Consider the following 27,653-nt stretch of genomic DNA (forward strand, 5'->3'; position numbering starts at 1 on the left):
TTGTAATAGTTCAGATGTTCAGACCTAGACAGGAAAGCACTGTCAGTGGTGGGGAGGGGCTGAGGTTACTACACTGATAGGGTGCAGGGAACATAAAATGTGTGCATGTTATTAAATTAACATCTATAGATTTACTGCTTATACTACAATTTACTCTTCAGTTGCTGTAGGGTTTTTGTTTAGCTCAGGTTTTCAACTTATTTCTCAATGAATGAATTAGAAAAGACCTTTAGAAATCATCTTGTCCATCTTGTTGCTCAAGCAAGCGCCAGCTTAGGTCAGGATTATTTTTGTTGATTATTACTTCTATAACTTAGAAGCATATGGCATTTCAACCTTAGAGCTATATAGCTAATAGTAAAATTAACTATGGAGGGTTACAAAACTAAAGTAGGAGGTTTTGTTGTAACTACAGGATGATGGGGTTTGAGGAAGACCGAGGAATAATTCCAAGACTTTGTGAAGATCTTTTCATTCAAATATCACAAATGGACAAGGAGCAGGTGTGTGCTTATGCTATTTACCTTACATTGAATCACAAGGAAACTGATCTCTTTCAGTATTTTTATACCTGTATCATTCTTCTTTATTACCACAGTGTTGATCCATTTATTAATGTGTATATTCTTTTGCTGATTCAAATCTCTATTTTTTTTTTTTTTTTTGCTACTAGCTCTGAATAACAGGATTCCCTAACTAGTCCACATCAACATTGTTTACTTAATGACAATAGTGTAAAAAAAGAAGTATGGGCATGATATTTTCGATGTGTAACTAAAGTGGCATTCTTTTCTCTATATAACATGTCTTACTAGATAAGCTTTATGTAAGGAAAGGTGAAATGAAATCCTTGTGGATTCTATACCTTCAGTGGAGGCATATAAAACAGGACTTTAAAAGAATGTGGATTTATCTTTAAACATTAACTACTTCCACTGGGATATTTTTTAAAAGAATTTAATTTTTTCATTGTAAATTATGTGTTTTTTCTCTCCTTTGAGAACAGATCTTTATTTGCATCTTATATGGAAGAGTTATCTTCTGAGAAGGGGTGGGGATGTTTCATCTGATCACAATGTATTTTGATTTGAATTCCTGTCCCATGGCTATGGTTATGTGGATTTAAAGGCAACAAAGTAGTCACCCTTTCCAGAGTATTTTAGCAATGGTTTACATTCTGTTTCTACCTCAACAAATAATGATAAATTTAGTGAATCATAACTGGAGTCAGAATTAATTTAGTCTTAATGAGTAGTTAAAAAAAAATTCTTTTAAAAAAAGACCCAAAGTGAGAATACAGGTGTTTGTGGAAATTCTTCAGGTATACTTATTTTTCTGTCTGACTGTTGTTAGGGTTTTTCTAAGACTGAACTTCTGCTACAGAGTAACTTTTGAGGAACCAGCTTGATTACAGTACACTACCTGAGATTTGCATTGTGCACCTAAAACTTTCTGTATTAATAACACAAATCATAATTAGTGGCTAAAAACTCTGAATGGCTTTTAACGTTGTGAAAGGAATCAGAAACTTATATTTACACTCTTTCTTGGCTAAAGAATACCCTATGAAAAGCATGCATGTGACAAAGGCTGTTCTTTGTGTTCTTTTTCACTCTGTTTTTCCATGCATGTAAAGGCTGATTCACAGGCCAGTGCATCTTAACATTGTTAGACTTATGCAGGCAAACTTTTCTGTTTTTAAGTAATCTAATTTATGCATTGTTTCATGTTTAAATTCTTAACTTTGAATCCTTATACCAGTGAACACATCATACTCTGCTTCTCAGAAGGCTATTTGTTACTGAGTTTGGCTAGAGAATATAACTTAAAAATGCAGAGCTACTAGCTTTGCAGCTACTGTTGCTGCAAATCATCTTGGATCTTGTACTTTTAAACTTTTTTTTTTTATTATTTTCTTTGCTGCAATCTTCCTTATCTGTTAAAGGAAATTCCATGTTATTTAAAAAACAATACAGACATTGGTGCCTTCAGAGGAAGGAGATTGTATTTTCATGAAAGTTTGTTGTTCAGTACTTTTCAAAATTGCTGTAGGTAGGAACAAGAATCATTAGGTCATTTTGTTCCATGTCAGGATGTTGACAACATCAATCCATACCATGTCTGTTACATGTGTCATAATGTGGAAGTTCAGTCCCTAGGGGAATGAGACTAATGCATGTGCAAACAAAACTATGTTTTCATGCACAAAAACTCCAACACTGAAACTTCTGAGGTAAATGTATGTAATTTTTTTTTGCAGGCTGGATAGCTATTATCTGGTAATGGCTGTGGTTAGATTCAAATAGTTTTCTTGGCAATAGGAGATACTGGGTGTAGGATATAATTTCATTATTGATGAAAATGTTTTCTGCACTATATTAATAACATTAATTTTCCTAGATATTATATCATCTTGAAATGAGCTTTTTTGAAGTATACAACGAGAAAATTCATGATTTGCTTGTCTTTAAAGCTGAAAGTGGACAGAAGAAACAACCAGTAAGTTGCTCACAGAAACTAGTATATGCATAATCTCAAAGCAGTGGCATCCCTCCTGTAAACAAAAATGCACAAATGACAAGTGATCTTTCTTTTGTTATCTAGTTACCTTATATTTTTGTGAATAATGTAATTCAAGAAAAAAAAATCTCACTATATGACTTGCAGAAAAATGTTCAACTCTTTATAAAAAATTTAAAATCTTCCTGAAATAGAAAAAAAAAAAATTCAGTAGAATCTTCCCAAATTGTTGTTAAGCTCTCTACTTATCTGCAAAATAATGAGCTTTTATAAAAGGTACTATTATTATTTATTTAAATGTTCAGATTATATTAAGAGTTTTCTGTGCAATATAATTTGTGTTACAATCTTGTAATTTGGATGGAGTCCTATACTCCTAAGGAAGTATAGGACCTATATGTACCTATAGGACCTATAGTACCATTCCTATATGTCCTAAGGAAGACAATATCAGGAGTCTTCCAATGGTGTTTGGAAAAAAAAAGTATGTCTAATTGCCAGCCTTCTCTGTTCTCAGCACTAAAATATTTAGTCACTTTCTGAAAATACCTGTGTGTAGTTTATCTACTGGGATGCCTGTTTGCAGATGACTGTATCATTGCAATCTGCAGTAGATTAATGAAAAATGTCAATACTGGCAAAGGGAGGTTTTTTTCCCCCTCTTTCTTTCCTCTGTGTATATACATGGACCAGCTACAGAAAACTACTATCATAGAATAGCTTAGCACTAAGAAGGATAATGCCTTTCAGATTCTTTGCCTTGCCTATTCCACTGCTTAGAGCCACGTGGCTCTCAGGAAGTTCCATTTTTTTTGAGGTGTTTTTGTTGTTTACCAAGAATCTTGGAGGGGGTGGAATTAGTCACCGTATTAGTTAAGGATCTCAAGGTAAACTAATTTAGTTGGTTTTTAATGCATGTGTGTTAGGATATGTAAAATCATAAAGGCATTTGTGTTAAGTAGGGCATATAGGGAAGACATTTGTAATGGCTGTTCTATTACAAATAGTACTTTCTGTACTTTGTCATATTGAACATTATAGGGGCCACTTGTGTGTAAACTGTGATTATTAGTTCACGATAAAGAAGGTATAATACATTCACCTTGCTGTTGAAATAAGTTCTTTTTTCTAGAATTGGGACTTAAGTGGACTAGTCATACAGAATTAAAGACTATACTGCCTTGTTTATAGTAGGAATGTTTTCATCTGAGTTTTGTTAGTGATTTTGAGCTAAGCTACTTAACTTGAAAACATAATAGATTTATCTTGCAGAAAAGGTTTTTTGATTTTTCTTATGTAAATATCTCATAAGATAACATGTTACTACAGTTAGCTTTGTGAGCAGTGGCCTGGTGCAGTCTGCTGTGATTTCTCAGGCAGCTGGAGAACTTTAGTTTTAGGAATTTTCCTGAAAATACTTTTAGGTGATTCATGCTTATGTTGATGATACATGCCCTACTAGGGGTGTAGGTAGACTTTCTCTTAAAATTAAGATATTCCTGAATGCTAGGTCTAACTAATACACTCCTAATAATTTTTCTTTCAAAATTATTCTCACCAGCTTCGTGTAAGAGAGCATCCAATGTTAGGACCATATGTGGAAGGCCTGACAGTGTAAGTCTTAACTGTTCTTTTAATAGATGTATGGTATAATCCTTGAAAGAGTGTGCCTATTATTACCTTGAGGCTCTGTGAAAGCTTGTGTGCCCATCATTGTATTAGGCAAGATCTTAGTATCACACAGCTTTACAGAAGTGGGTTCCATTGTCTGGCTTGATTTGGTGTATTTCCTTGAGTGTATTGCTTTAGTGAAATAAGTCTGTGGAAGTCTCAAGGCAACTGGAGCTTTCACGGTGTATTTGTGTTTTGTCTCTTACTGGGGAAACAGTTCAGATTTTGGGCAGCAGGGAACACTGTAGAAACAAAATAGTCTGAACCCAGACTTTTCTTTTTCTCTCACCTTAGGAATGTTGTCAGTTCTTACTCTGATATCCAGGTAAGAGTTATTTGATTATCAAAAGGGAATACAAATATTTCTACTTGCTCCTTTCTTCACTGCTGCTGCTAAATTCCCTGGGTGGGAAGAAAATGCTTTACAGACTGCTCAGTAGTCTATGATATTTCAGCTGGTTTTGTAAAAGCATAATGAAGGCTATTCCTATATAATGCTGTTAAGTAGATGCATACAAGCGTGTGTCACTCTCTTTGTATGGCTCTCTTAAACTTAAGTTTTAATTCCTCCCTTAGACAGTCATAATTTGTGTTAATAACTTTATTTGCAGACATTTTCATCTTTAAATAAATACCCAAAGTAGACTTTGGTTTCACAGCCTGAATTTCATCTCCTACAGAGTTGGCTTGAACTCGGAAATAAGCAGAGAGCAACAGCTGCTACAGTAATGAATGACAAGAGCTCAAGATCTCATTCTGTCTTCACCCTTGTCATGACACAAACCAAGGTATTGCTGAGTGCTTTATATCTGTTCAAATTAGATAGTAAAAATTTGCTTTTTGTGTTGCTTAAAAGTTGTTGTGAGAATATAGTAGATTCCAATGTCTTTGTGCTGCATATATTTATAGAGGCAATATAAATATGTTCAGGCTGGCAGATCTAGGGATCATGGAATCATATTATAGAATTGGCTTGGGGAAGGGACCTTAGAGATCATCTCCTCCAACCTCCCTGCCATGGGCAGGAATGCCTCCCAACTAAACTAGATTTTTCAAGGTCTCATCCAACCTGGCCTTGAATACTTCCAGGGAGAGGTTATCCACGACTTCCCTAGGCAACCTGTTCCAGTGTCTTACCACCTTCATAGTAAACAGTTTCTTCCTAATATCTAATCTAAATCTCCCCTCTTCAATTTTTAAACCATTGCCCCTTGTCCTCTCACTACACACCCATATGAGTAGTTCCAAGCTTCTGAGTGTGGGTTTTGAGATACAACTGGAATCCAGCTTGAGGCCAGACGTAATTTCACACTACTGCCAACACTTCCCAGCTTTTAAGAAAGTTATGCTGTGCAAGGTGGATAGCTGTGCTGAATTTCTGCAGGGACGATGGTAGGTGAAGTTTCTGCTTGGTTTCAACACAGTTCACTGAGTAAATTTTTCCTTGCTTCAGTATATATCTCACCTATGTGTCTCCAGGATACAGGGATTAGAACCCCTTATCTGATTTACAGATACGTAAGAGACAAAAATCTGACTTAGTGAAATGAGCCTCAAAACAGAAGTGAAAGAGGTAGAGTTCCTCAGAAGGCTACAGTCTGTCAAATTTTCTCCATTCACAAATTTCTTGTTTGTTTTTTTCTTACTCTTTGTTAAATATTTTGTCCCAATTTCTTATCTTCTTTCACTTAAGATTCTCCCTACTAGATTATTTCTTTCTCTATCAGAACTAGTCCTGACACCTCTTCACTGGCTACTTGGGTAATCTTTATTGGTCTAAGTGAATAACAACGTTTTGATTTCTGTGGTTATTGGATAGCCAGCATAGTCAAACTTCAGACCCAAACCTGTAGTTTGCTAATCTCTTGTTTGTGCAGTTTGTGCTTATACAATTATTCAACCACAAACCAATAGATACTATGGTTGAAAGTCTGAATTTAGACTCCTTCAAGGGATGTACATGAGATTATTTTCTCAAAAAGCAAATGGAATGTCAATAGCAAATGTCAGCTCCTGATGTATTTAAAGTGAACAGCTTGTTAGATTTCTGCTTGTCTTCAGGTGTTTTATTTTTGCTTGAATGCAAACTTCTTTTTTTCCAGGTAGAATTTGTGGATGAAGAACAATGTGATCGTAGGCTTACCAGTCACATAAATCTAATTGACCTGGCTGGCAGTGAATGCTGCTCAAAAGCTCAGACCACTGGAGAAAGGTTTAAGGTAAACCAAGATTGGAAATCTGTGGGAAAAGATTAACTTCAAAGAATACACCTTAACCACAAATTACCCTCACCTACCAGGACTCTTGGGCAGGAAGTGTAGATATGGAGGGATATGTAGTCTTTATGCTTGTAAGTATTGCATAGTATTTTGCTGGTGCATTGCCCTAAAAAGCTCTTTTAACTGTGGAGTAGGATACTCTAGATCTTGCTTTAGGACAGCACTCCCCATGCTATGCAGGCCTCGTGGTCCTTCAGAGGGGATGAGGAACATGACTTTTCAAGTCATGAGTAGGATATCACATGGAATTGCTTGACTCTTTTTTGGATTTTACACAAATTGAGTTTCTAAAAAGAGGCTTTCTTTCAAGCTGCCTTCATAAGTTTGATGGGTCTTAACACCACTTATTTTAAAGCCAGGGTCTCTGTTCTTTCCAAATGAAGAGATTCTAGGATACTCTTCCATCTTACTGGTTTTTTGTTGTTTTTTTTTTTCAAATGCTGGTGATTCCTAATGTGGTATCACTTTACCATACATTGAGTAAGAACAATTAAATCAGCCATGCAGTCAATAACATCACAAAACAAAACACAACTGTATTATAATTATTTTTAATTTTGCTTTATATAGGAAGGTGTGAGTATCAATAAATCACTGCTAACCCTTGGAAAAGTTATTTCTGCACTGTCTAAACAATCTCAAAATGGAAAGAAAACTTTCATCCCTTACCGGGAATCTGTCCTTACTTGGTATGTACATTTCAGAATATTTTATGTAGAAGTATGGAGTTAGGCTTTTCTCAGTGGTGACCAGTGATAGGACAAGGGGTAATGGGTGTAAATTGGAGCATAGGAGGTTCAAGTTGAATATCAGAAAAAATTTTTTTACTGTAAGGGTGACAGAGCCCTGGAACAGGCTGCCCAGGGGGGTTGTGGAGTCTCCTTCACTGGAGACATTCAAAACCCGCCTGGACATGTTCCTAGGCGATGTACTCTAGGGGGCCCTGCTCTGGCAGGGGGGGTTGGACTAGATGATCTTTCGAGGTCCCTTCCAACCCCTAGGATTCTATGATTCTATGAAGTACAAGCTTTCTCAGCCTGTGAATTCCTCTTGTATTCAGCAGGAGGTGTTACTTTCTCTCTCTGCCAAGTGACCTAAGGTGCATAATATAAAAAACAAACAAGACTTTTTATTCTTTAACAAGCTAACTATCTCTGTCAAATAAGTAGCAAGACTGTAGCTATTTGAATTTGATCTGTTCAAACTGAGAATTTTGATTTGGGTTGCAATGCGGGGGCTGGGGATTGACTTCTACTTTCCTGCCAAATGAAGGTTATTAAAGGAAAGCCTTGGTGGAAATTCACAAACTGCTATGATTGCCACAGTAAGTCCAGCTGCCAGCAGTGCAGAAGAAACACTCAGCACCCTTCGCTATGCAAAACAAGCTTGTTCAATTTTCAACATTGCTAAAGTAAATGAAGATGTGAATGCCAAGCTCATCAGAGGTGAGGTTGACATGTGCAGCCTTTGAAAGTTTTTCATGTGCATGTGTGTTTAAGTTATCACTCAATCAGGATTGTTACTCTCAATAATCTATTGTGCTGACTGACCATTTGTCAAATAGGCTAATATGACAGATACTTTTATAGTAATTCTTCTTTGTCAGATTGTTCTTTTTGCCATATTTCAGATGATATCTGAAACATGGTGAATTTTCTAGTACCATGCTGAAATTTCTAAAACCTATTTTGTCTTTATTTTTATGTGTACTCTGTCTGGTTTGTCTAATGTAGAATTGAAAGCTGAAATTGAAAAACTGAAGGCAGCTCAGAGAAATGCTACGAACACTGATCCTGAAAAATACAGACGTTATTTGCAGGAAATAACATCTTTAAGGGTAAAATTGCACCAGCAGGAGAGGGACATAGCAGAAATGAGAAGGTTGGACAGTTGTTAATTTCTTTCTTTAAAACAGAAATGATAAAAAATATATGCTGTGATTTTTCTCCTAATATGTTCTTATTTTCCCCTCAATATATAAAGAGCCTGGAAAGAAAAAATTGAACAAGCTGAAAAAAGAAAATTAGAAGATATAAAAGAATTGCAGGTACTTTTTCTTTCTTAACTTTCTAACATCAGCAAGCCTTGAGAGGGTTGGACTAGATGATTTCTAGAGGTCCCTTCTGACCCCTAACATTCTGTGAGTCTATGAGTTGTAAGATTTTGTTTCCTTAACGCTGTTCCTTTAAGAAACTACTGTGATTTCTTACTGAAATTTAATGTAGATATTTGAATGCACTAAGTAAATTGGTTTTTATGCAGAGCTTCCTTTTCCCTAGAAAGCAGGAATTGCATTCAAAATGGACAATCATTTACCAAACCTTGTCAATCTCAGTGAAGATCCTCAGCTTTCTGAGGTGTTGTTGTACATGATCAAAGAAGGAGAAACAACAGTTGGAAGGTATACACCAAATTCAAAACATGATATCCAGCTTTCCGGAGTGCTAATTGCTGATGACCATTGGTATGTAGTGTTCTTTTTATAATGGAAGTGAAAACTTGAAATATTTCTTCTCTGCCTTACCTTTCTTTTGGAGTCATTCTTCCTTCTGACAGTAGCAAAATGTGGTTTTCTATGTGGGAAAATACAATTTAGGGATAACTTATATGCTACTCAATGATTAAGGTAACTTCCTTCTGCTGTCTCTAGAAATTTGTTAACAGAGGGGGTTTAATTTCTTTCTTCTCAGTCATGTAGCAAAATTTTCTAGTCATGTAGAGATGCTGGAGAAGGACCCAATCAAACGATTCTCTGTTAACTCTGTTCTAAGTTCAGTGGAAAAGTAAAAAAACTAAAAAACTAAAAAGTAAAACTAAAAAACTAAAAAACTTTTAAAACTAAAAGTCAAGAGCCTCTTAGCCATATTGCAGAAGTATTTTTTGAAGTATATTCCATATAACTGATCCTAGACAGAATACTGGAAGAAACGTAGGTGATCATTTGCTAGAACTGTGAAAGATATGGGCATGCTTGGAAATTAAACATTATCAAAGCAGAGGCACTTGGCAAAGGTACTTAGCAAAGGTAGGCATTTTTAGCACTTGGTTCTTCTCAGTTTTAGTTATCAATTCTCTTCCAATATGTAGGTTGTTGCTCATTGATTATGTATGTTGTAATTTAATAGTATGAAGACAACCCAAATCTGGAAAAATAATTGCAGAACACTATTTAAAGCATTAATTCTAATCTATTAAAAAACGTAACTTTAAATGAACATGAGCTACTGATGTTTTTAATGTATTTTGTTTTCAGTGTTATAAAAAACACTTCTGGCAAAGTGAGCATTATTCCACTGAAAGAAGCAAAGACATATGTGAATGGGAAATGCATTTTAGACCCAACAGTTCTGCATCATGTAAGTAATTGATCTGGTAAGAGGAACATGTTCATGTATAGATTTTTTAGCTGTGTCAAAACTTCGGGTCGCAGTTTTTCGTAGAGGGCTCTGAAACAATTAAGAGCTTGTTTCTTGTTCATTTCTAGCCCCACCTATTATGTTTTAAGCATTGTAAATTTGCTTATAAATCTAAAAGTTATGGAACAATTTTTTTTTTCTTTTTTCCAAACAGGGTGATCGAGTGATTCTTGGGGGTGACCATTATTTTAGGTTTAATCATCCAGTAGAAGTTCAGAAAGTTAGAAGACCATCATGTGGGTCCATGCTTTTGCATGATGGTCCAAAAGATTTTGAATTTGCAAAGAATGAGCTGCTTATTGCACAGAGAACACAGTAAGTACTGTATCTTCTAAAAATACATTCATTGGTTAATGCAATTACTCATTAATGCAATGAGTTTAAGAAATAAGAAACCTAAGGTTATTAATTATTGCGCAACAGCATCAAGTTGGAAAATAGCAAGATTGTTTTTATCTCCATTCATAATGGAAATGAAAGTCCCAGACTTAGCTGAAATGAATGTTTACCTCTAAGAGGTGATCACCATGATCTAGTCCAGTTGTCAAGAATGTAAACCACTATTAAAGAACACTCAGTGCAGTGCATCTCTTCACTTACATTTCTCCCAAAGAACACAATGAGTCTGAAACTGACTTTTGATGTTTTAGAGAGATTTAAAGCCTGAAAAGCAAGTGCAGTAGGAAAATGGGACGAGCCCAAAGTTACAGCCTTGGTTTTCTGTGATGGTGGAGAATTTGAGGCAGTAATGTTACTTGTACTTTCTTCATTCCTTTGAGTTACTGAACTGCAAGACCCATTGATTTAAAATTTACTTGTCCACATCTTAGTGTGACTTAGTTTGTGTTGCAGTTCTTAAGTTTGTGAAAGGTGCATAATAAAATAAATGCCAAAATCGAGTAGATTTAGAAATTCTGGAATATTTTCCACATTTAGCATTCTCTACAATTACCCCATGAAATAAAAAACAATATTCAGGTAAAGTATGAAAGTTGTATTTGTTTTAAGAAACCCTCATAATTTTACTGTTAAAATTGGAGGCTCATGTAATAATAGAATAAAAAGGATATCTCTGTGCAGCCTGTAGGACATGAAAGCCTGCATTCTAAATGTGTGCTACGTCTGCCTGTAGGCTTGAATCAGAAATTGAGGAGGCAAGACTCAAAGCCAAAGAAGAAATGATGCAGACTGTCCAAATTGCTAAAGAGATGGTTCAGCAAGAACTTGCCTCTCAAAAAGAAGCTTATGAAAGCAAAATAAAATCACTAGAAGCAGAGGTGGTAAGTTGCCATTGCATTTTAACACAAAACATATCAATAAAGTAGAGTAGAAGCTGTAGTATGGAGTTTCAATTTGGTTTTTGTGGTTTTATTTTGGTCTTTGATATTTAAGTGTCTTAGGGAATCTGAAGACTTACTCTTCTTAAAAACATAATAAATCACTTCTGCTAACACAAGAAGTTATAAAGTAGGTATCCTTCAAAGAATTATTCTAGAGTTTGGGGCTTATAGAATTAGTCAGGAACTAAAATGTTAATCCAGTGTAAAGTCAATGTAATTTGTATAGGAAGAAGAATCCCTAGAAAATCTAACTTATTGTTAGACTCTTGAATTATTCCAGTATTTCAATTAATGTGGCTTTTTTTCCTTCAAGTTAGCAGGTTGCTTTTGTATTCTTAAATACTTTCACAATAAATATAAGTTTACATAGATCAATACATCATTGTAAAATGATAATAATGGAGTATCTCATTCCTAAAATGTGTTATAGAAGACGTGGTGTGATGCACAAGAACTGGGGTGTGACCTTCCATTGCTTACATGGGACTGCATAGTCCACAGGGGCTGCATGTTTTAAATATATTGAACTGAAAATAAATCTTACTGTCTGCCTAAGGGCCAGATTAGAAATGCTGTAGAAGTAGCATGCATCCTCTCATCAGTCCTTTTTATATTTAGAGAGAAGAATCTCATAAGAAGCAAATCCAGGAACTCAATAACCAAAAAGCTGTAACTAAAATACAGGAGCTAGAGAAGGCAAAGAAAAATCTTGAGCTAGAGCTACACTTCAACAAGAAACGTTTGGAAATGGAGACTTTATCTACCAAGCAGGTAAATTAACAAAAAACAAAAAGCAAAACAAAGCAAAAGTGCTTTCTACGTGAACTGTGTTTTTTGTATTTTGCTGTTTTGTTTTTTTTTTTTAAATAAAACGTATGTTTCTAGAGTATTTCTATATGTGATTTAATGCAAAAGAATAGATGGTTTGTTTACTGTTTAAATATGGTCTTGTATTAAATATGTGAATAAAATAATGCTGAGCTTATTTCTGTGGGCTTGTTCATCTACCAAAATTCAGTGACTTGTGCCTAAAGTTATGATTCTGAGCATTAATGTTAAGTAATGCCTGGTTTTTGGCTGGTGTTAATATATATCTGACTACTGCAACATGTATGAATTAATTTTTAAAGTTGTTTCTTTTTAATTCCAGTATTTTCTTGAGCACGTCAACATGTAAGAAAACCAGAAAATTGTTAAGAGTTTGAAGATGGAGGGTTTCCTATTGATATGGCAGATGTCCAGTATAAACTGAATTCTATTCTGAGGGTCCATAAAAGGACAGCTGAAATAAACAATGTATTAAGAGTTTTGGATTTTTTTTTTGTTTCCCCCAGGCTCTAGAAGATCATACTATTCGTCATACAAAGATTCTAGAAGCTCTGGAAGCTGAGAAGCAGAAGATTGCTGAAGAAATAGATACCCTTCAGAAGAACTGTGGAAGAGGGAATAAAACTGTGGCTAGTATGTATATAGATAATGTTGCAAGGGCAATACTAACTTCTCCTTTGCTTGATGGGCTTGATTTTAGTACATATGGATATGGAAGCTTTTTTCCTTCCTATAACAATTGTCTAAAGATCCTAAACAGGAAGTGCATTTTGATGCTATGGTCCTTTCAGTTCATAAGCTACCTATATCAGAGCTGAAAAGCTCTGTTTTAATCACAGCACAGGGTGGTTAGCTGGGTATATGTGTAGTCTGTATTTACCTCAATTACTTACACGTTCTTTCCCCTTCCAGCTAAACTGGTTAGATGTTAACTCACTGGGGAAACCAGAGTAACAGATTTTATCCTGTTTAGTTTTGTGTCTCAGATTTGTCTGATATATAGTGTCTAGTGTTATGCTTTTAGTTCTGAAATACCCTTTATGTGACCTTTCATAAAAGGTTATCTTGGCTGGAAGGGTCATTTTTCCCAGTGTATTGGGAATTAACAGAACTGTTACTGGCTAAAGCCCGTTCAGATTTTTTTCACTGGTTGTAGTTTCTTTTTTAACCCTTATGTTGTTGCAGCACATTATTTATTGCACCACATTATTTGATCTGTTTAATCATTATGTGCTATTCTTTATTAGTTCCACTTAATTGGAATTCTCTGAAGCTATCTGTGATGATCAAAGAGGCCAACACCATTAGTAATGAATTAGGGAAACACACTGTTTTCTACAGGTGAGTTAGCTAATATAAGGGGCTACATATTATATACATACATATATGTGCATATATATATAATATATATCACATATATACAGTACCTTTATGTGATATATATATATATAATATGCATACTATGTGTATATAAATATATATAAATTGGGGGCTGGATTCTGGACATGCCAGGAGCTGATTGTTTTTCTTATCACATTTTTGTTAAGTTGGGCATGACTAATCACTTTTCCAAGCTAACTGTAGTTAAGTGTGTCATTTAGGTTGTTAGTTTGAATTGTGAACTGAATTTTACATCAAGACTTTAAACCCGTGTCAACAGACAATTAATTTTGGATCAAGTGGCCTTTGGAGGTCAAAATCCTGAAGCCCATATTCATCCTGCTTTGGTTCACATATTGAAGTGGTCTAAAAGTACAGTAACTTTTGGACAAAACCAGACCAGGGAATATGTGCCAGCCACTAGGAGTTGTTCAGAAGACTACAACAGAAGTAGTTCAAAGTAAAAACCTGAGAACATGGATACAGTGGATATTGATCACTCCACAGATCACGTGCTATGCCATGCTACTTGCAAAGTCATAGCTGAAGTATGTTTTAGAAACCTCTATATTGATTAGGTATTCTTGGTGTGAGCAGAGATATATTAGTGCAGAGGAAATTCCATATCATTTAAAAAAATGCTAAAGTAAACTCAGGTTTACAAGGACTTCCAAGTTAGGTGCAGGTATTGCTGTTTTTCAGAGATTGTCTTTACACATCCTTCAACAAGAACTCTGCCAGTGGAATTCTGTAGCATATATTTGGTCCTGAGTTCCTTGAGATCCAGGAATTTGTGTACTAGTATCTGTTTGTATATCTGAATGCAGGGATGTCTTTTCCTTTACATAAAAACAATTCAGTGGCTACACTAATCTATATTTGAGATACATGATGTCACAGGCAATTTCTGTGTTTAAAATAAAACTTTTTTCTGCATAATTATATCTACATGTATCTTGCTTATTTTGCAATATGGATAATGTATTTTTTTCCTTTTTTTTTCTTTTTTTTCAAACTTCTTCAAATTCTGAGGCATGACAAAATTGATGCTAAAACAGGAGCAGTGTCTTCTGTCCAGGTACAGGTTCGTAACATCAAACTGAGAATAGCAACTTTCTGGAGCCTGGAGAAATTTGAATGCAAACTAGCAGCAATGAAAGAACTCTATGAGGTCAGTAGCAACTGAAGAAAAACCAGTAATATTTTCTCAAACATCATATTTTTTTATAATTATACAGGATAACACAGCAACATCTTGGATTTCTTTTGTTTATTATTTTCAATGCCAAAGACACTTTATTTTTTGTTAAACACGTGTATGAATTTGTCTGTCACACAGAGAGAGGACAGCAGATATCAGGGGTTTTATTCAGGTCATTTTGTACCCAGTGTAATATTAAAAAAAGGGACTGCTTTGTGGTTCTTCTGGTAGTTCAATTATTTATCTGTTCTAGAAGAAAACTTGACTTTTTATAGGTAGCACTTTAATTTTCATTACTATGTTCTATCTATTTTTCTTTGTTTTCAGTAAATCAATTTGCTACTGTTTTCTTTTGTCTGTGCTTTAGGTTCTCCAGAGTTTTTTCAAGGCATTTTCAGTTTTTTTGTTTACTTAACTGACAACAAAAGTGCACATTAATCCCTGTATCTAATTTATTGCTTTTAATGAGACCAAGTTAGAATTATTTTTTAATACTTTAGAAAATAATTGCATCTCATTAAAGAATCATGTTTTATTTGAAAGAATAACTTCTTTATGTAAGGAAATTGATGAAACTCTCCTTTTATGATATAACTTTAATATGCAACTGTTACAACAAGAGAAGATTTTTACAATATTTATTATTAAATCTATTGATCTTGGCAATATCACTGGGTTCTCTTTCCTGTACAAATAAGGCTAAATCTATTACACAAATCTAGCTATAAAAGCAAATAAAAAGTGTAAAATTTATGGCCAGATTTTTAATAAAGCTGGCAGATGAAGAGCTCTGAAAAAGTTTTCTACTCTGAGTTCCTGTATCTCTGAAGCTAGGTGTGTTCCCTAAATGTTTAACTTGTTGTTGTTTGTTTTCAAACACACCTCAAGCTGGCTGACAGTCAGTTATCTTCTAGATTACATGTATCTTAACAAAAGAAAAAAAAAGCATTAAAACAACTGTTCTTCTCTTTGTAGAACATGTTGTCTTCACCCATATGTTATACATTTTACTGTCACACTGTATCTGTTCACCTCTACTCCTCCCCTGCATTTTCTTTTTTTGTTTTTTTCAGAGTAATGATAGAAATAAAGCTGCTGATGTGTTTTATGACCCTGCTGATGAATGGGAACCTGACCTTTCAGATGCCTCAGTTTCTTGTCTTTCCAGAAGAAGGTGATACTTATTTGTAGCTCCTACATCTATGCTTAATTCAAAGCTTAAAAATATAGTTTGTGTAATTATCTGAATGTGCTTCTGTGCCACTAACATAGTCTTTTATTTATTAATTCTTCTTTTACCTTACTATAGGGTCAAGATTAAAAATTAAAAGTTACACATATGTTTGTGAGGAGGGGAAAGTTTAATTATGTTCCTTTATTATGCTTTACTAGCTTTACTTATGCAATGTTTTCAACATGTTGCTAATAAAAAGTGCATACCTACAGAAGCAGTAGATTAACAGCAATGTTTCTGAGGTCAGGCATAGCATATATGCAATGTGTGTGTGATTGGTGCCAAAAGGTTTTATGTATGACTAATGACAACTAGTTGGAGGTAGTTAAAAGCTGTTTCTAATTGCCAAAACATGTATAAGGCTTTCTAAACCCTGCAGGTAGGTATCAACTGTGCAAAATGAAATGTGTAGTTTTAAATGTATCCTTCACAATTCTATGATATGAATGCATTGGTTTTAAGCAGTAAATTGTGATAGGAAAAGGGGAAATGGTTTTAAACTGAAGGAGAAGAGGTTTAGACCAGATCTTAGGAAAAAGTTCTTCAGTACAGAGGTGATGAGACTCTGGAATAGGTTCTCCAAAGAAGCTGTGGATGCCTCCTTCCTGAAGGAGTTCAGAGCCAGGTTGGATGAGGTTTTGAGCAACTTGTCTAGTTGAGACATGTCCCTGCCTATGGCAGGGAGGTAGAAGTAGGTGATCTCTAAGGTCCCTTCCCTCTAAGGTCCCTTCCCTCTAAGGTCCCTTCCCTCTAAGGTCCCTTCCCTCTAAGGTCCCTACCTGTTTCATGAAACTTCTGCAGGTTGTAGCTTACGATGAAAATGTTAACAGATTCTTTATAGCTTTGCTGGTGGGTAGCAGCCAATATGACTACTGGTATTACTGGCTGGAAAACAGGTCAGTTTTTCTGAGTTTAAATTTTGGAGGCATTTCTGACTATCCCAAGTAAACAAAAGTATCTGAAAAGACTGAAATAGAGTAAGAGTTTATTTATAAAAAAAGCCAACATATCTGCCTTCTATGGTTCCAGTAGGTAGGATAGAAATGTGTTTTGTTTCAAGCTGTAAACAATAATAATCCTGTAGTAATCCAGCAGTTTAAAAATGGAAATATGAAATTAATATCCTGCTATAGCAGCAAAAGCCTGAGGAAAGTAAGTAGAATTCATCCTATGAGCTGTATTGTCTTGCTTTCACTCTGGTTTAGGTTTTGTGTTCTTCTAATTAAAAGTAGATGTTTGTTTTGTTTGCCTGATGTCTGTTAATATTCATTGACCTTTCAGTGACTGTGGGGAGAGATGTTCCTTTCTTAAAGTTTTTTCCATGTTTTTACTTTATCATCCTTTCCTAGAAGTAGAAGTTTCATTAAGAACAAGAGAATTTCTGGATGTTTATCCGAGATAAAATTGCAACCGATTCAGAATATACAGACTTCCTGTATATCAGGTAGTTACTTACATCTCTTACTGAAACTGTAAATTAATACTTGTTTAAAATAAAGGGTGGGTTGGAAAACAAGGTGAAAAATGTCTGTTGATATATTCTAGTTTGATGTCAAGCTGTTAACAGTAGAGGTGGGTTTTTTTGGTGTATTCAGTTTTGTTTTCTTAGGGTAGAAACTTCTTGAACAACACTTGGCCCTTATTTATAAATTTTATAAATGCATTCCATGAAGGTTAACTGGAGAAAGAAATTAGTTCATGTAACAAATTGTCAGAGGCTGAATCTTGATTTGCTAATTTGAAAAGTTTGAGTTGTTGTTATTCGTTCAACTGCTGAAGTTCTTCCAAGCTTGTTGTCAGTTTTTATAAATTTTTTTTCCTGAAATACTAGATACTTCAGTCTTCTAACTGTTTTATCCATTCATTTATTTTCGATTGGCTGGATTTCATTATTTTCTGTCTCTGTGGGTTTGATTGTTGAAAAAGATGGATTCCTGTTAAAGAATTTCACTATGAAATTTTTAATTGTATTAATTGAATCTTGAAAAGATATAGATATAAATGTGTATACACATTTTTTCTGACTTGCTATTTTGAGCAGTTGACCCTTGCTGAGAAAGCAATGTAAGCTAGTCTTAAATACATGGTGAATGCTCATTCCTGTGAAGAGTTTCTTGAAAGTATGCTTTGCTTTTACATCATCCAGGCTTACAGGGTCAGTCCAGCATACGCCCAAGCTCTTCTGATTCGTTTCTTCCTGGAATTTGCAAAGAATCTCTAAGTTCAGCTTTGGATCTGCTGGAAAGGAATCATGAAGGAGGAAAGAGCATGGCAGATAGTCTCCTAACTAACTTGTTTGTAATTTTCTCTGGAGTTTCTGCCATTTCAAAAGCATATGAACAGCAAGATGAAGAATGTCAAGAAAACTGTAAGTCTCAAGTTTAAGCATTACAGTTGTCTCTATGTCCAAATATTCATATGTTTGCCTATTATAAGATCTAACATTCCTACTTTAATTTGCAAGGGAGACCTTCTGATAGATCTCTTTCTCTTGTAGTTTTCTCTGTTGATCATGCTGCTCAGTCCTACAGCATCCGAATTATGTCTGCTTTTGACCAACTTGTAGTTTTAACCAAGCTCTGGCTTAACAATGTTCAGAAGTACCCTGGATCTGTTAAAATTGATGAAGAAATAATGCAGGAAGTGAAGAACTTGGGAAGTTATTTACAATTACTATTGCAGGTGAAGTATATTGAAGAATTCCATCTCTATGTAGAAGTTATATGCATTAGCAACATTTTCTACAGACTTGTTGAAGAAACTTAAATGTACAATTTATGCAATGACAAATGGATGCACCCATGGAAGAACAGCAAAGGGTGCATTTTTCCTGGCTGAACTGGTACTTCTGTATGCTACTTCAGAGAAAGGTTTGCACAGATTTGAAAAAGGGGAAGCTAAAACATGCAGTTACAAAAGAAAATGCTAGGCTAGATTATCAAATGTAACTGGTTATAAATGTATAAACCAGCAGCCAGTAAATATTTTTCTCTTCATGCTCCAGCCTTGTGAAGAGTAATTTTTTTTTTTAGCTGTGTAAGTATAGTGATACTGTTCTCGGTGACAGCACCGTATGGGCTTTTAGCTGTGGTGTATAAGCCACCTGAAGTAGGAAGATGTAAAGCTGAAAATTCAACACTCCATTGTGTGCTAGAAACTCTTGCATTGTAGAAAATGTGTGCTTTTTGACCAAAGGTACTTTCTGGTTTCATTGTATGAAATGCTTCTATTTTCAGGGATGTTCTTCAGATATATCCTCGATGGTAACAGAAGCATGGAGCAAAGTAAACCAAACAGTAAAGTTAACAATGAAATACATAGGACACTTGGCAGTAGTCACAAGAACTGCTATTTCCTTTTCTGAAGAGAACAATACACCTGCAAGTGGTCGACAGGTGAAAACATGTTTATAGAAACAGTGATTTTAATGTTGACATCACATTTATTTTCAGTAACTGCTCAGAAGCAAGATATTACATATAACAATTTGATCAACTGGACTGATTATGTTCAGAGTTCATTGAATACTTAGTTTTCATGGTGAAAATGGATGTGTCTTATTACCCTTGCAATTGTTTGATATTGTTTTTTCCTTAACAATAAGCACTTCAAATCTTTAACTTCCACCTATGAAGAAAAGCACCACACTTTTAAGATTGAGTCTGCACTGACAGTGTACAAGTCTACCTGTTTCACTGTAATTTAATACATATTTCAGAATATGTCTGATTAAGTACTACAAATAATTTTTTTTTTTACCTTTGTTTTAAAGGACTTTGTTCTTGCCATTTATGATGGAGTACGCTCAGGACTGGAGTTTCTCATTAATACTGTGCAAGAAAGAGCAAGAATGGTACAGAAAGAACTTGTGAAACAATATCCACAAAATGAGGTGAGATGGAAATAAGATTAAAAACTTAGACTACATCTTGGAGGCACTTGAACTTGTCCTTTTATTTTTCAGCAGCTCTGTCTAGAAGGATTATTGGAGGAACACATGTATGATTAGTAACATGGGTTTGAGATGGGTGGCAAGTGGGAATATTTACTATAATCTTACAGAATTTTTTTAATGGTGTTTCACCTTTCATCCATATGTAGACTGAATGTTGAGGTGTATTTTATTTAGAACGATTTTCTGTGAATTGGAGGACATTGTCTGTAAATTTTCACACTGTAGCCATGAAAGAGAAATGTGAAATGTCAGCATGAAAATTGGTGTAAAGGAGCATGCTGACCTTTTATTCTGTATAGTCCTGTAAAGTTTGTTTTGTAAAATTATTGTAATATGATCCTGGAAGTTGATTTTTATTTTATATTGATAGTAGCAATCATCTTCTCTGCTGCTACACTCACTGCTGTTGTCAGGAAGATTATCAGAAAGTTTGAAGGCTTCATTTTGTCGTGCATCCTAGTCCCAAGCAGCATGCTATCTGAATACTGGAAAGTAGTTCAGTGTTATCTTTCAAGAGGTAGTCTCATGTGCTTAATTCTTGAGGCATGCTGAAGAACTTTAATAAGTTGGGCTCTTTAGAGGGAAATTATTTGACTGAAGTCACTGTTTAATAACACAGAAGTCAGAAATATCCTTGATTTCATGTAATTCACAGAAATCACAGCTGACCTTCAAATAGTTTCCAAGTTGATGGGCAGCAGTAGTATTTTAATTCAAGCAACTTGTTTATTACATTTTAGGAAAGGTACAGGAAATTATTTATGTTGTATTATTGAGTTGTTTCTGTCACCTTCAAAATTTATTGTAATATGAAAAGGAATTGCATAAATGGGAAGCTTTTCTCTCCCATAATAAGACCTCAATTTAGTTATTCTTGTAATTTTCAGAGGATATATTCCTCCTGTCTCATAATAAACAGACATGTTGGTACTTCCTCTCCTCTGCCCCAGATAGCTGTTCAGCTGTTATATTTTATCAAATTGAATGAGTTTGGTTGTTTTTTTTTTTTTTTCAATATGCTGAAGCCAGCATTCTACTGGGGAGGAGTTGCTCTTTCATGAAACAAACATAGATTTATGTCTAGTGTATTTTGACACTTGAAACAGAACAGATCTCATTACATGCTGAAGTCAGTAGTGGGTTGTTTGGGTTTGTTTTGCCTGGAGGGGTTATTTTTAAGCTACAGCCTGCTGTTCTGTGCTTTAACTTTGCTTAGGTGACAAATAGTGAGGAAGGTGATACTATAGGGAGTTATGCAAAGCAGGGAATAAATTATAAGGAATAAGCACTGTTAAAAGTATTTCTGTGACTGTAGGAGAATTCTAGTAGGCAGCTAGAATACCCCTTAAAAATATGCCACTTTCTTGCTAAGTGAGCCTTTTTGACATAAAGCCTGAATCCATGATTCTATGAATTCCAAGGAAATACTTTTTGAAATATTCAAATGTTTTATAAGGTACTAGATGTGTATGTACTTCCTTTCATTTTTGGGATATATAGCCTTTTTCTGCCACTTTTTCTCTGAATAAATGTGTTGTACAGACAGCATGCAAGGAAAAAGGTGACAGTTTACCTGTGTTTGAGCAATCCTCTCTTCTGCCTTATGTGTTTTTATTTTTGTAGATTTCCTCAAAGTTGAAAAACTTGCAGAACTGTGGCCAGTAAGAAATTCTCTTTAACGAGTTGGGATATATAAAAGAATTATTTCTGAAGTATTTGTAACTACTCAAAAATCTATATGTGATCTGGGATAAAAGGTCCAAATTGGTCTCAAGGAAAGCAAAAATTTCTTTCTGCTCTGGTTTTCATTGTTGTCATTCTTAGTCCTACAAATAATAGTGAAGCTGCCCAAAACCTTTTATGTTCCACTTTGTTTGCTTAGCTCCCAAAATGCTACATTTTTCCAGCAAAAGGAATTGAGCAATCTGCTTTCCAGATAATGCTGTTTACTTGCAGCATATGCCTGTGTATCTGCAAGATTCCTTTATGCCCATTGCTGGTGAAACTAATGTGAAGTCAGGGAGAAAAGAGATTACCTCTGCCACTTAGAAATGACAGTGATACAAAAATTACAGGACAGCCTTTCTTTAGTGAATACTTAAATTTGCTCAACTGATTTTTCTCGTATTAGGGGATTATTTAAAACTGTGCAGATGTAATTAGCAATATTTTCTAACAGTTAACATTTTATTTGAAAAACATGTTATGTTGCAGAAAATGTTACTTCTTGTTTTAAGTATTTTTCTCATTAGTATGCTTGTGCTTATTCTTATCCTTGTAAAATATTAATGTACTTTTGACTTTGTGTTGAATCAAGTGTACAATACAATAAAGTTTCTTTGTAGATTCGAAATCGAATGAAGGATAATGTTGTGGCTTTAGCCAGGTTTCTTGAAACCAACATCTCTCATTGCAGAAAGGTAAGAAAAATGTCTCACTAAGTGTGTGCTTCATGTCTGGGGTTTAAATGTAAAGAATGCATTTAACAAACTAGAGGAATTGAAACTATTTTCTATATATTTACAAGTATATGATAACACTTCATGTCTCAGTGACATTCTTGTGATTGAAATACCAGCTTCTCTGGCTACTGCATTTCCATTCAAGACTATTTGATTTCATTTATTTCTTAAAGTATTTCTGGAGGTACTTATATGCCTTCTTTTTGTGTTCATCATGAACAGTCTACCCACCTGTTTTAAGCTGAAAGCCTCAAGTCCAGTAATGCTAGTGTAATTGTGTTATAACTACTGCAGAAGTAGGCCCTTTTTTTTTGTATTTTGAAATAAAAGCCAGGGTAGATTATTTAATCTTTGTTCTGGGAGTCAAACCTTTTCTGGATTTTACAGTTCCATTGGCACTTTTTTTCTCCTGTCAACAATCTGCACTTGTTTTGGAGCCACCTTTCATCTTATGTTTCAGCACTGGCTCCATCCATAATAGGCACATTTAATAGTTAATATAGTGTCATGTATTTGATTCAGTTTAAATTGCTCTTTATCAATACAGAAAGAAATAGAATCTCAATTACTAGAAGAAGAATCTCTGTATCAGGAAATAAAGAAAATCACCAACATTGCTACAAAATACATGGAACTGGAGCAGTGCCTCACTGAAGTCTATCAAATTGTTTCCTGTACATTACAAGGTATCTATCTGGGTTATTGTGTGTCCTGATAGTAACCTGTGGACTACAGGAGACCTGTAAAGGGAGTGACAGGGAGGAGGGCTGCTTGGTCTATGCTGTGTTTGATTCTTCTTTTGTTTTTTGTAGAGTCGTACAGAAACACAAGCCCTCTCAGGAGCTTTGCAGAGAAGATTTGTGTCATAGCTGGATATTTTAACAACTATTACAGTTTCTTTGCCTTGTCTTCTACTTCAGCAAGCAGAAAATGTACCCAGAAAATAGTCAAGCCTTTTATGAACTTGGATGAACTGGACTCTCTGGTTGATTCCCTTATTACAAACTTTGAACTTGAACAAGGACAGCTGGCATTGAAAGCTCAAATTCTTAGTAATGAAACTACTGAGACTCGAGGAGAACATGTTGAAACAAGTGAAGCTGAATTTGTTTGGAAACAGAATGAGGTTCCAGAACACACACACAAACTAGAGTCACTACCTCCATTTACTGCAGAGCTTTCACCTAGTAGGATACAGTGGGTATAAAATGTTATCAGGAAATGCAGGGAAACTCTACCTTTACATGAAAAAATGCAACATATCACAAAAAGCTAAAATTTATTGCTCATATTATTACTAAGTGGTATGAAAGCAAGTGACATGATTCTATCAGGATAAACAACCCAAATTTAACATGGAAAAACATAATTTCTTAAGGAGCTGTTAACTTTAAACTTTATATTTAAAAGTTTATTTTAAAGTTTATTGCCTTTTGTTTTAATAAAAGTATATTATTACCTAAGCTTATTAGAAATAATTTAAAACAGTAAGTAGAAAAATCTATTGGAGATAGCATGAATGGAGAAACTAAAAACTGTTGGAGAATAACTAGGAAACACTGTGAATGGCTGGTGGGGCATTCACATCTCTTTATCTTAAGCCTTTGACTTAGGACTCTTGTATAACAGTGGAAGGAGATTCCTTTGAAGGGCATTTGTAACATTTACACAGCATACAGCTAGATAAGATGACTACCCTCCTGTCATAGATACCTGAAAGTGTCTAAGTAGATGATAGGTGTTACCAGTTTATTTGTTAACATTGTTGCTTAACTTCTGCTGCATTATGATCTAGTAATACTTTTGAAGTGGATTTTTATGGCTTTCATTTTTAAATCTTAGTGTCATTCAAACTCAGTCATTAATACCTTTTTATTCATTTCTTTAGGGTAAAACTATGAAAGATGGTAAAAGTACTTCACAACCTTATTTGATGGATGCTTTTTTTTGTGGTTCTGTAGTCCACTGAAAAATCATGGCAAGAACACCAATGATGGTGCTCTTCAACACAAGCTGAAGTAAGTTCATGTTGAGTATTGTTGTGAGCTAGCAAATTATCCTTTGATTACTCAACTCACTTTCAGTACTTTTCATAGTGGATTAGAAGCATAGCTCTTTCTAAATAATATGTAAGTCATCCCATGAGGTTGTAAAGAACTTCACCAATCAATTCCTTCCTTATGCTTTTTCCTGTAGTCATTATTTAACCTCGTACCATTATTCTGCTGGCTGAAGTCAGTGAAAATTAGTAGCAAGGAAGAAAATTAATTTGAATTTTTAATCTTTAATACTGGGTTCTAGGAAACCTGAACCTAGCACATTTTATTGTAAACAGTGCTGGGAAATTAATAAACTAAAAACCTAAGGTTTTTCCTATACATCAAAGATTCCAAGCTCAAGTAATTATAACTATCATCTTTCCTTCTGAGGGAAGATAGTCATCATGTTAAGAATTTCAGTATTTGAGAATGTGTTAGGTTCTTAGAACTATTTTCTGTAAAAAGAATACAGTAAAGAGAGTCAATCTTGCTTTTAATTTGGAAACTTCCATGCTGTAGTTATAATTGAATCTGCTATTCCTGGATTTTGTGCTTTTCTGATCTGGAGAAAATGGGGGAAAGTAATTATGTGGAACCAGTAACTCAACATATGTTTTTCTTAAGACCATACCTTAATATGTTGCAAAAAATGTCTTGCAGTGCCATCCTCCTATCAAAAATATATTAAAAAATATTTTAGCTAATAATTTGCTTCTCACATGAGTTGTGATGTTGCTTAATTACTTTCCTAGGCCTTTACAGGTCTGCTCAAGGTCTGCTCAACAAATATATTCCATTGTTCATATTTTTATGGTTTGAAAGTGAAGAGAAACTTAGTGTATTTTTACTTCTGTATTATTTTGTGTTTGACTATTTTTGACTATTTTGTAAAATATAAATGGTTCTTCTGAATCATGTAAGTGTAAGCATTGTAAAAAGTAAAACTAGATCACGTAACTGATGAACAATTTCTACAGCTTAATGAGTAAATTCCTTGTCAGTTCCTTCTGTACACAAAGGTTTTTGAGACCTTTCTTTGTTACCAAGAGTGGTGCTTCCTTGCTGGAATAGTGTAGTTTAAAAAAAGTTTTATTCAGAAGTATTTTCTGTAGCTCAAGTGAAACAAAACAAAAAAAGACTTAAATTTCTCTCTTGTAATAAGACATTTAACAGTACACATCATATTTGCTTTTGTTCTTGTGCTTAATGAGAAGCTTTGCTCAGAAAACATCTTGTGTTTTGCAGTTCAGTGTGTTGTGAGAATTTTTTTTGGCTGCTCTTCTTTCTAAGGCTGAAAGACAGGTTCTTCACAGACTTGGAGCTCAAACTGATTTTGTGTTTTAGGCTTTCTGAAACACAGGAGAGAGACCCTGAAAACAAATGGGTTCCTGATAGAGTTTTAACTGAGGTATCACATGGACACATTTAATCAGATCAAGTTTAGAGTGAGAAGGTTGCCAATAGCTTCCTGGTTCTTGCTTGGTTTTTTGGTTTGTCTTTTTCCCTCCATGCCAACTAACTATGTATTTATCAGTCAATTAATCAGTCTCTCATTCACACTGTTAATATTGCATTCACATTCTAAAGGAATATGCTAACAGAAGTTCCTTCTACTCGTGTTTTCATCAGCTTGGTGCCCTTGTAACAGTTATAGATCATTAAAGTGCTTTGTTTTTACGATGTATATGGTGACCATACATCATCAGAGTGAGCTACTGCTCTCATAACTTATTGCATTAATACATCAACAAGCATAGCTGAGGCTCCAGTAATCTATTGGTGTAATATACTGTAAGGTGTATTTATAACTATAGGCAAGTCTTTCTAAATTATGAACGTCAAAGCACTGGGATCATAGCAAGAAGATTTTGGGATGGATTGGTTTGAATGGTCTCTATTTCACTAGTCTTTCCAGGAAGCTGGAGGTAGGTGTGGGTTTAAGCCCAGGTCAGCAGCAGAAGAGACATGGCTGAACACAGTATTTGCATCACCTGCTGGGCAAAGTGGTGAAATTCAACAGACTCCAATATTGCTGAGATAAAGGGCTGTGCAGTATGGTGTGGATATTTTCAACCTTTTGCATTGTTGCAGATCTGGCTGTAAAGTCAGGAGCTGGATCACTTCTGCCAGTGGTGGTAATGCACAGGAGAATCTTTTGGTATTGTGCCTTTGGAGTTCTTTCTAAACCATAAGCTAAAGCAGACACCAGATCAGTGCAATTTTATTAGAGTTTTGACTTCATGTCACAAAGTTAATTGCTTTTGCTGGAATATATATTAGTGTTGTAAATGCCTCGAGATATTGAGATGGGAGTGGGATTGCAATCAGTATTTATTAAAACACCTTTTATTAATTATATGTTGTTAATAGAATTAAGATGTTCCAGCAGATTCACATAGTACATTCACTTATTCCTTCATTTCCATCCACACATAAAAATCACTCATAACTATAGGGTTAGAGCAAAACCAGATTGTGGCTCTGAAGTGAAGGCTTATGTTGGCTTAACTTAACTGTGTGACTTTGGTGTGCTGAACCCCTCAGCATGTGCAGTTTCTGTCTTTGGCTTCTGTTTTCTGGTTACTTCTCCTCCACCTGCAGCCATAGGTACCAGTAGAGCCCATTCAACACCCACCTGTATGTACAGGGCTGTTATAGATGTGACTGAAGCTTAGTCACAACCATAGCTGCTGTTTTGATTAATCATAGCACTGTAGTAGTGTTAAAAGCTAAATTTGGGAGCACCAAATTTGGGTTTGAAAGGTTTACTCTGGAGTTGGCAAATCTTGATGACCTCTGTGTCCCTGAAAGACATGTTGAGTGAATAGTCAGGAACAACGTGCACATGGGAGTGGGAAGTTTTATGAAGAAATGTTTGGAGTTCTGAATGGGGTTTATAATTTACTGAAGTTATCATGGCTTTAGTAATGCACTGATGTAATCTGTAGATTGTGTCTTGTTTGTTTTCAAGGTGGTGCTGTGTTTTAGGGTTTTTTTTGGTTTTGGTTTCCTTAAATGTCCTCTCTTCAGTCAAATTTCAGTTGAAAAGTAAATAGAACTTAACGTGCTTGACCCCTGGATTTTATTGACTACCAAAAGAAAAAGTTGGGGGGGCTTTGTTTTGATTTTAAATATAAAGAGCAGTACTGGATTATTCACACTTCTGTTGTCTAGTTTCATTAAAAAATACGTAATGAAGAACAATCTACTAAAATAAATTCTCTTCATTCTACTAGTGTCTTAAAGAAGGATATAAGAAATAGGTGTTCCTTCAATTCTATGCTTTAGCTGAAAAATAGTACTACATTAATAAAACCATGTAATGATT

General features: G+C 34.8%; 1 protein-coding gene across 2 annotated transcripts in view; it reads left to right on the top strand.

The window, feature by feature from the left end:
- Positions 1 to 27,653, top strand: part of KIF14 (kinesin family member 14) — a 238,734-nt gene that overhangs the window by 4,582 nt on the left and 206,499 nt on the right. For both annotated transcript variants that reach the window (XM_071751024.1, XM_071751023.1), the window contains exons 4-30: positions 416 to 503; positions 2,401 to 2,499; positions 4,082 to 4,134; positions 4,486 to 4,516; positions 4,872 to 4,979; positions 6,294 to 6,410; positions 7,041 to 7,159; positions 7,743 to 7,915; positions 8,204 to 8,351; positions 8,454 to 8,517; positions 8,750 to 8,934; positions 9,724 to 9,826; positions 10,041 to 10,201; positions 11,019 to 11,166; positions 11,845 to 11,997; positions 12,561 to 12,687; positions 13,302 to 13,395; positions 14,467 to 14,605; positions 15,709 to 15,809; positions 17,219 to 17,313; positions 18,016 to 18,237; positions 18,367 to 18,551; positions 19,106 to 19,264; positions 19,642 to 19,761; positions 22,170 to 22,244; positions 22,834 to 22,972; positions 23,099 to 24,976. In XM_071751024.1, coding sequence (XP_071607125.1) covers positions 416 to 503; positions 2,401 to 2,499; positions 4,082 to 4,134; positions 4,486 to 4,516; positions 4,872 to 4,979; positions 6,294 to 6,410; positions 7,041 to 7,159; positions 7,743 to 7,915; positions 8,204 to 8,351; positions 8,454 to 8,517; positions 8,750 to 8,934; positions 9,724 to 9,826; positions 10,041 to 10,201; positions 11,019 to 11,166; positions 11,845 to 11,997; positions 12,561 to 12,687; positions 13,302 to 13,395; positions 14,467 to 14,605; positions 15,709 to 15,809; positions 17,219 to 17,313; positions 18,016 to 18,237; positions 18,367 to 18,551; positions 19,106 to 19,264; positions 19,642 to 19,761; positions 22,170 to 22,244; positions 22,834 to 22,972; positions 23,099 to 23,493 — 3,601 coding nt within the window. In that variant the 3' untranslated portion in view covers positions 23,494 to 24,976. The remainder of the gene's footprint in view (positions 1 to 415; positions 504 to 2,400; positions 2,500 to 4,081; positions 4,135 to 4,485; positions 4,517 to 4,871; positions 4,980 to 6,293; positions 6,411 to 7,040; positions 7,160 to 7,742; positions 7,916 to 8,203; positions 8,352 to 8,453; positions 8,518 to 8,749; positions 8,935 to 9,723; positions 9,827 to 10,040; positions 10,202 to 11,018; positions 11,167 to 11,844; positions 11,998 to 12,560; positions 12,688 to 13,301; positions 13,396 to 14,466; positions 14,606 to 15,708; positions 15,810 to 17,218; positions 17,314 to 18,015; positions 18,238 to 18,366; positions 18,552 to 19,105; positions 19,265 to 19,641; positions 19,762 to 22,169; positions 22,245 to 22,833; positions 22,973 to 23,098; positions 24,977 to 27,653) is intronic.

This window comes from Heliangelus exortis, chromosome 8, assembly GCF_036169615.1.
Source record: "Heliangelus exortis chromosome 8, bHelExo1.hap1, whole genome shotgun sequence".
In the NCBI taxonomy this organism is placed as follows: domain Eukaryota; kingdom Metazoa; phylum Chordata; class Aves; order Apodiformes; family Trochilidae; genus Heliangelus; species Heliangelus exortis.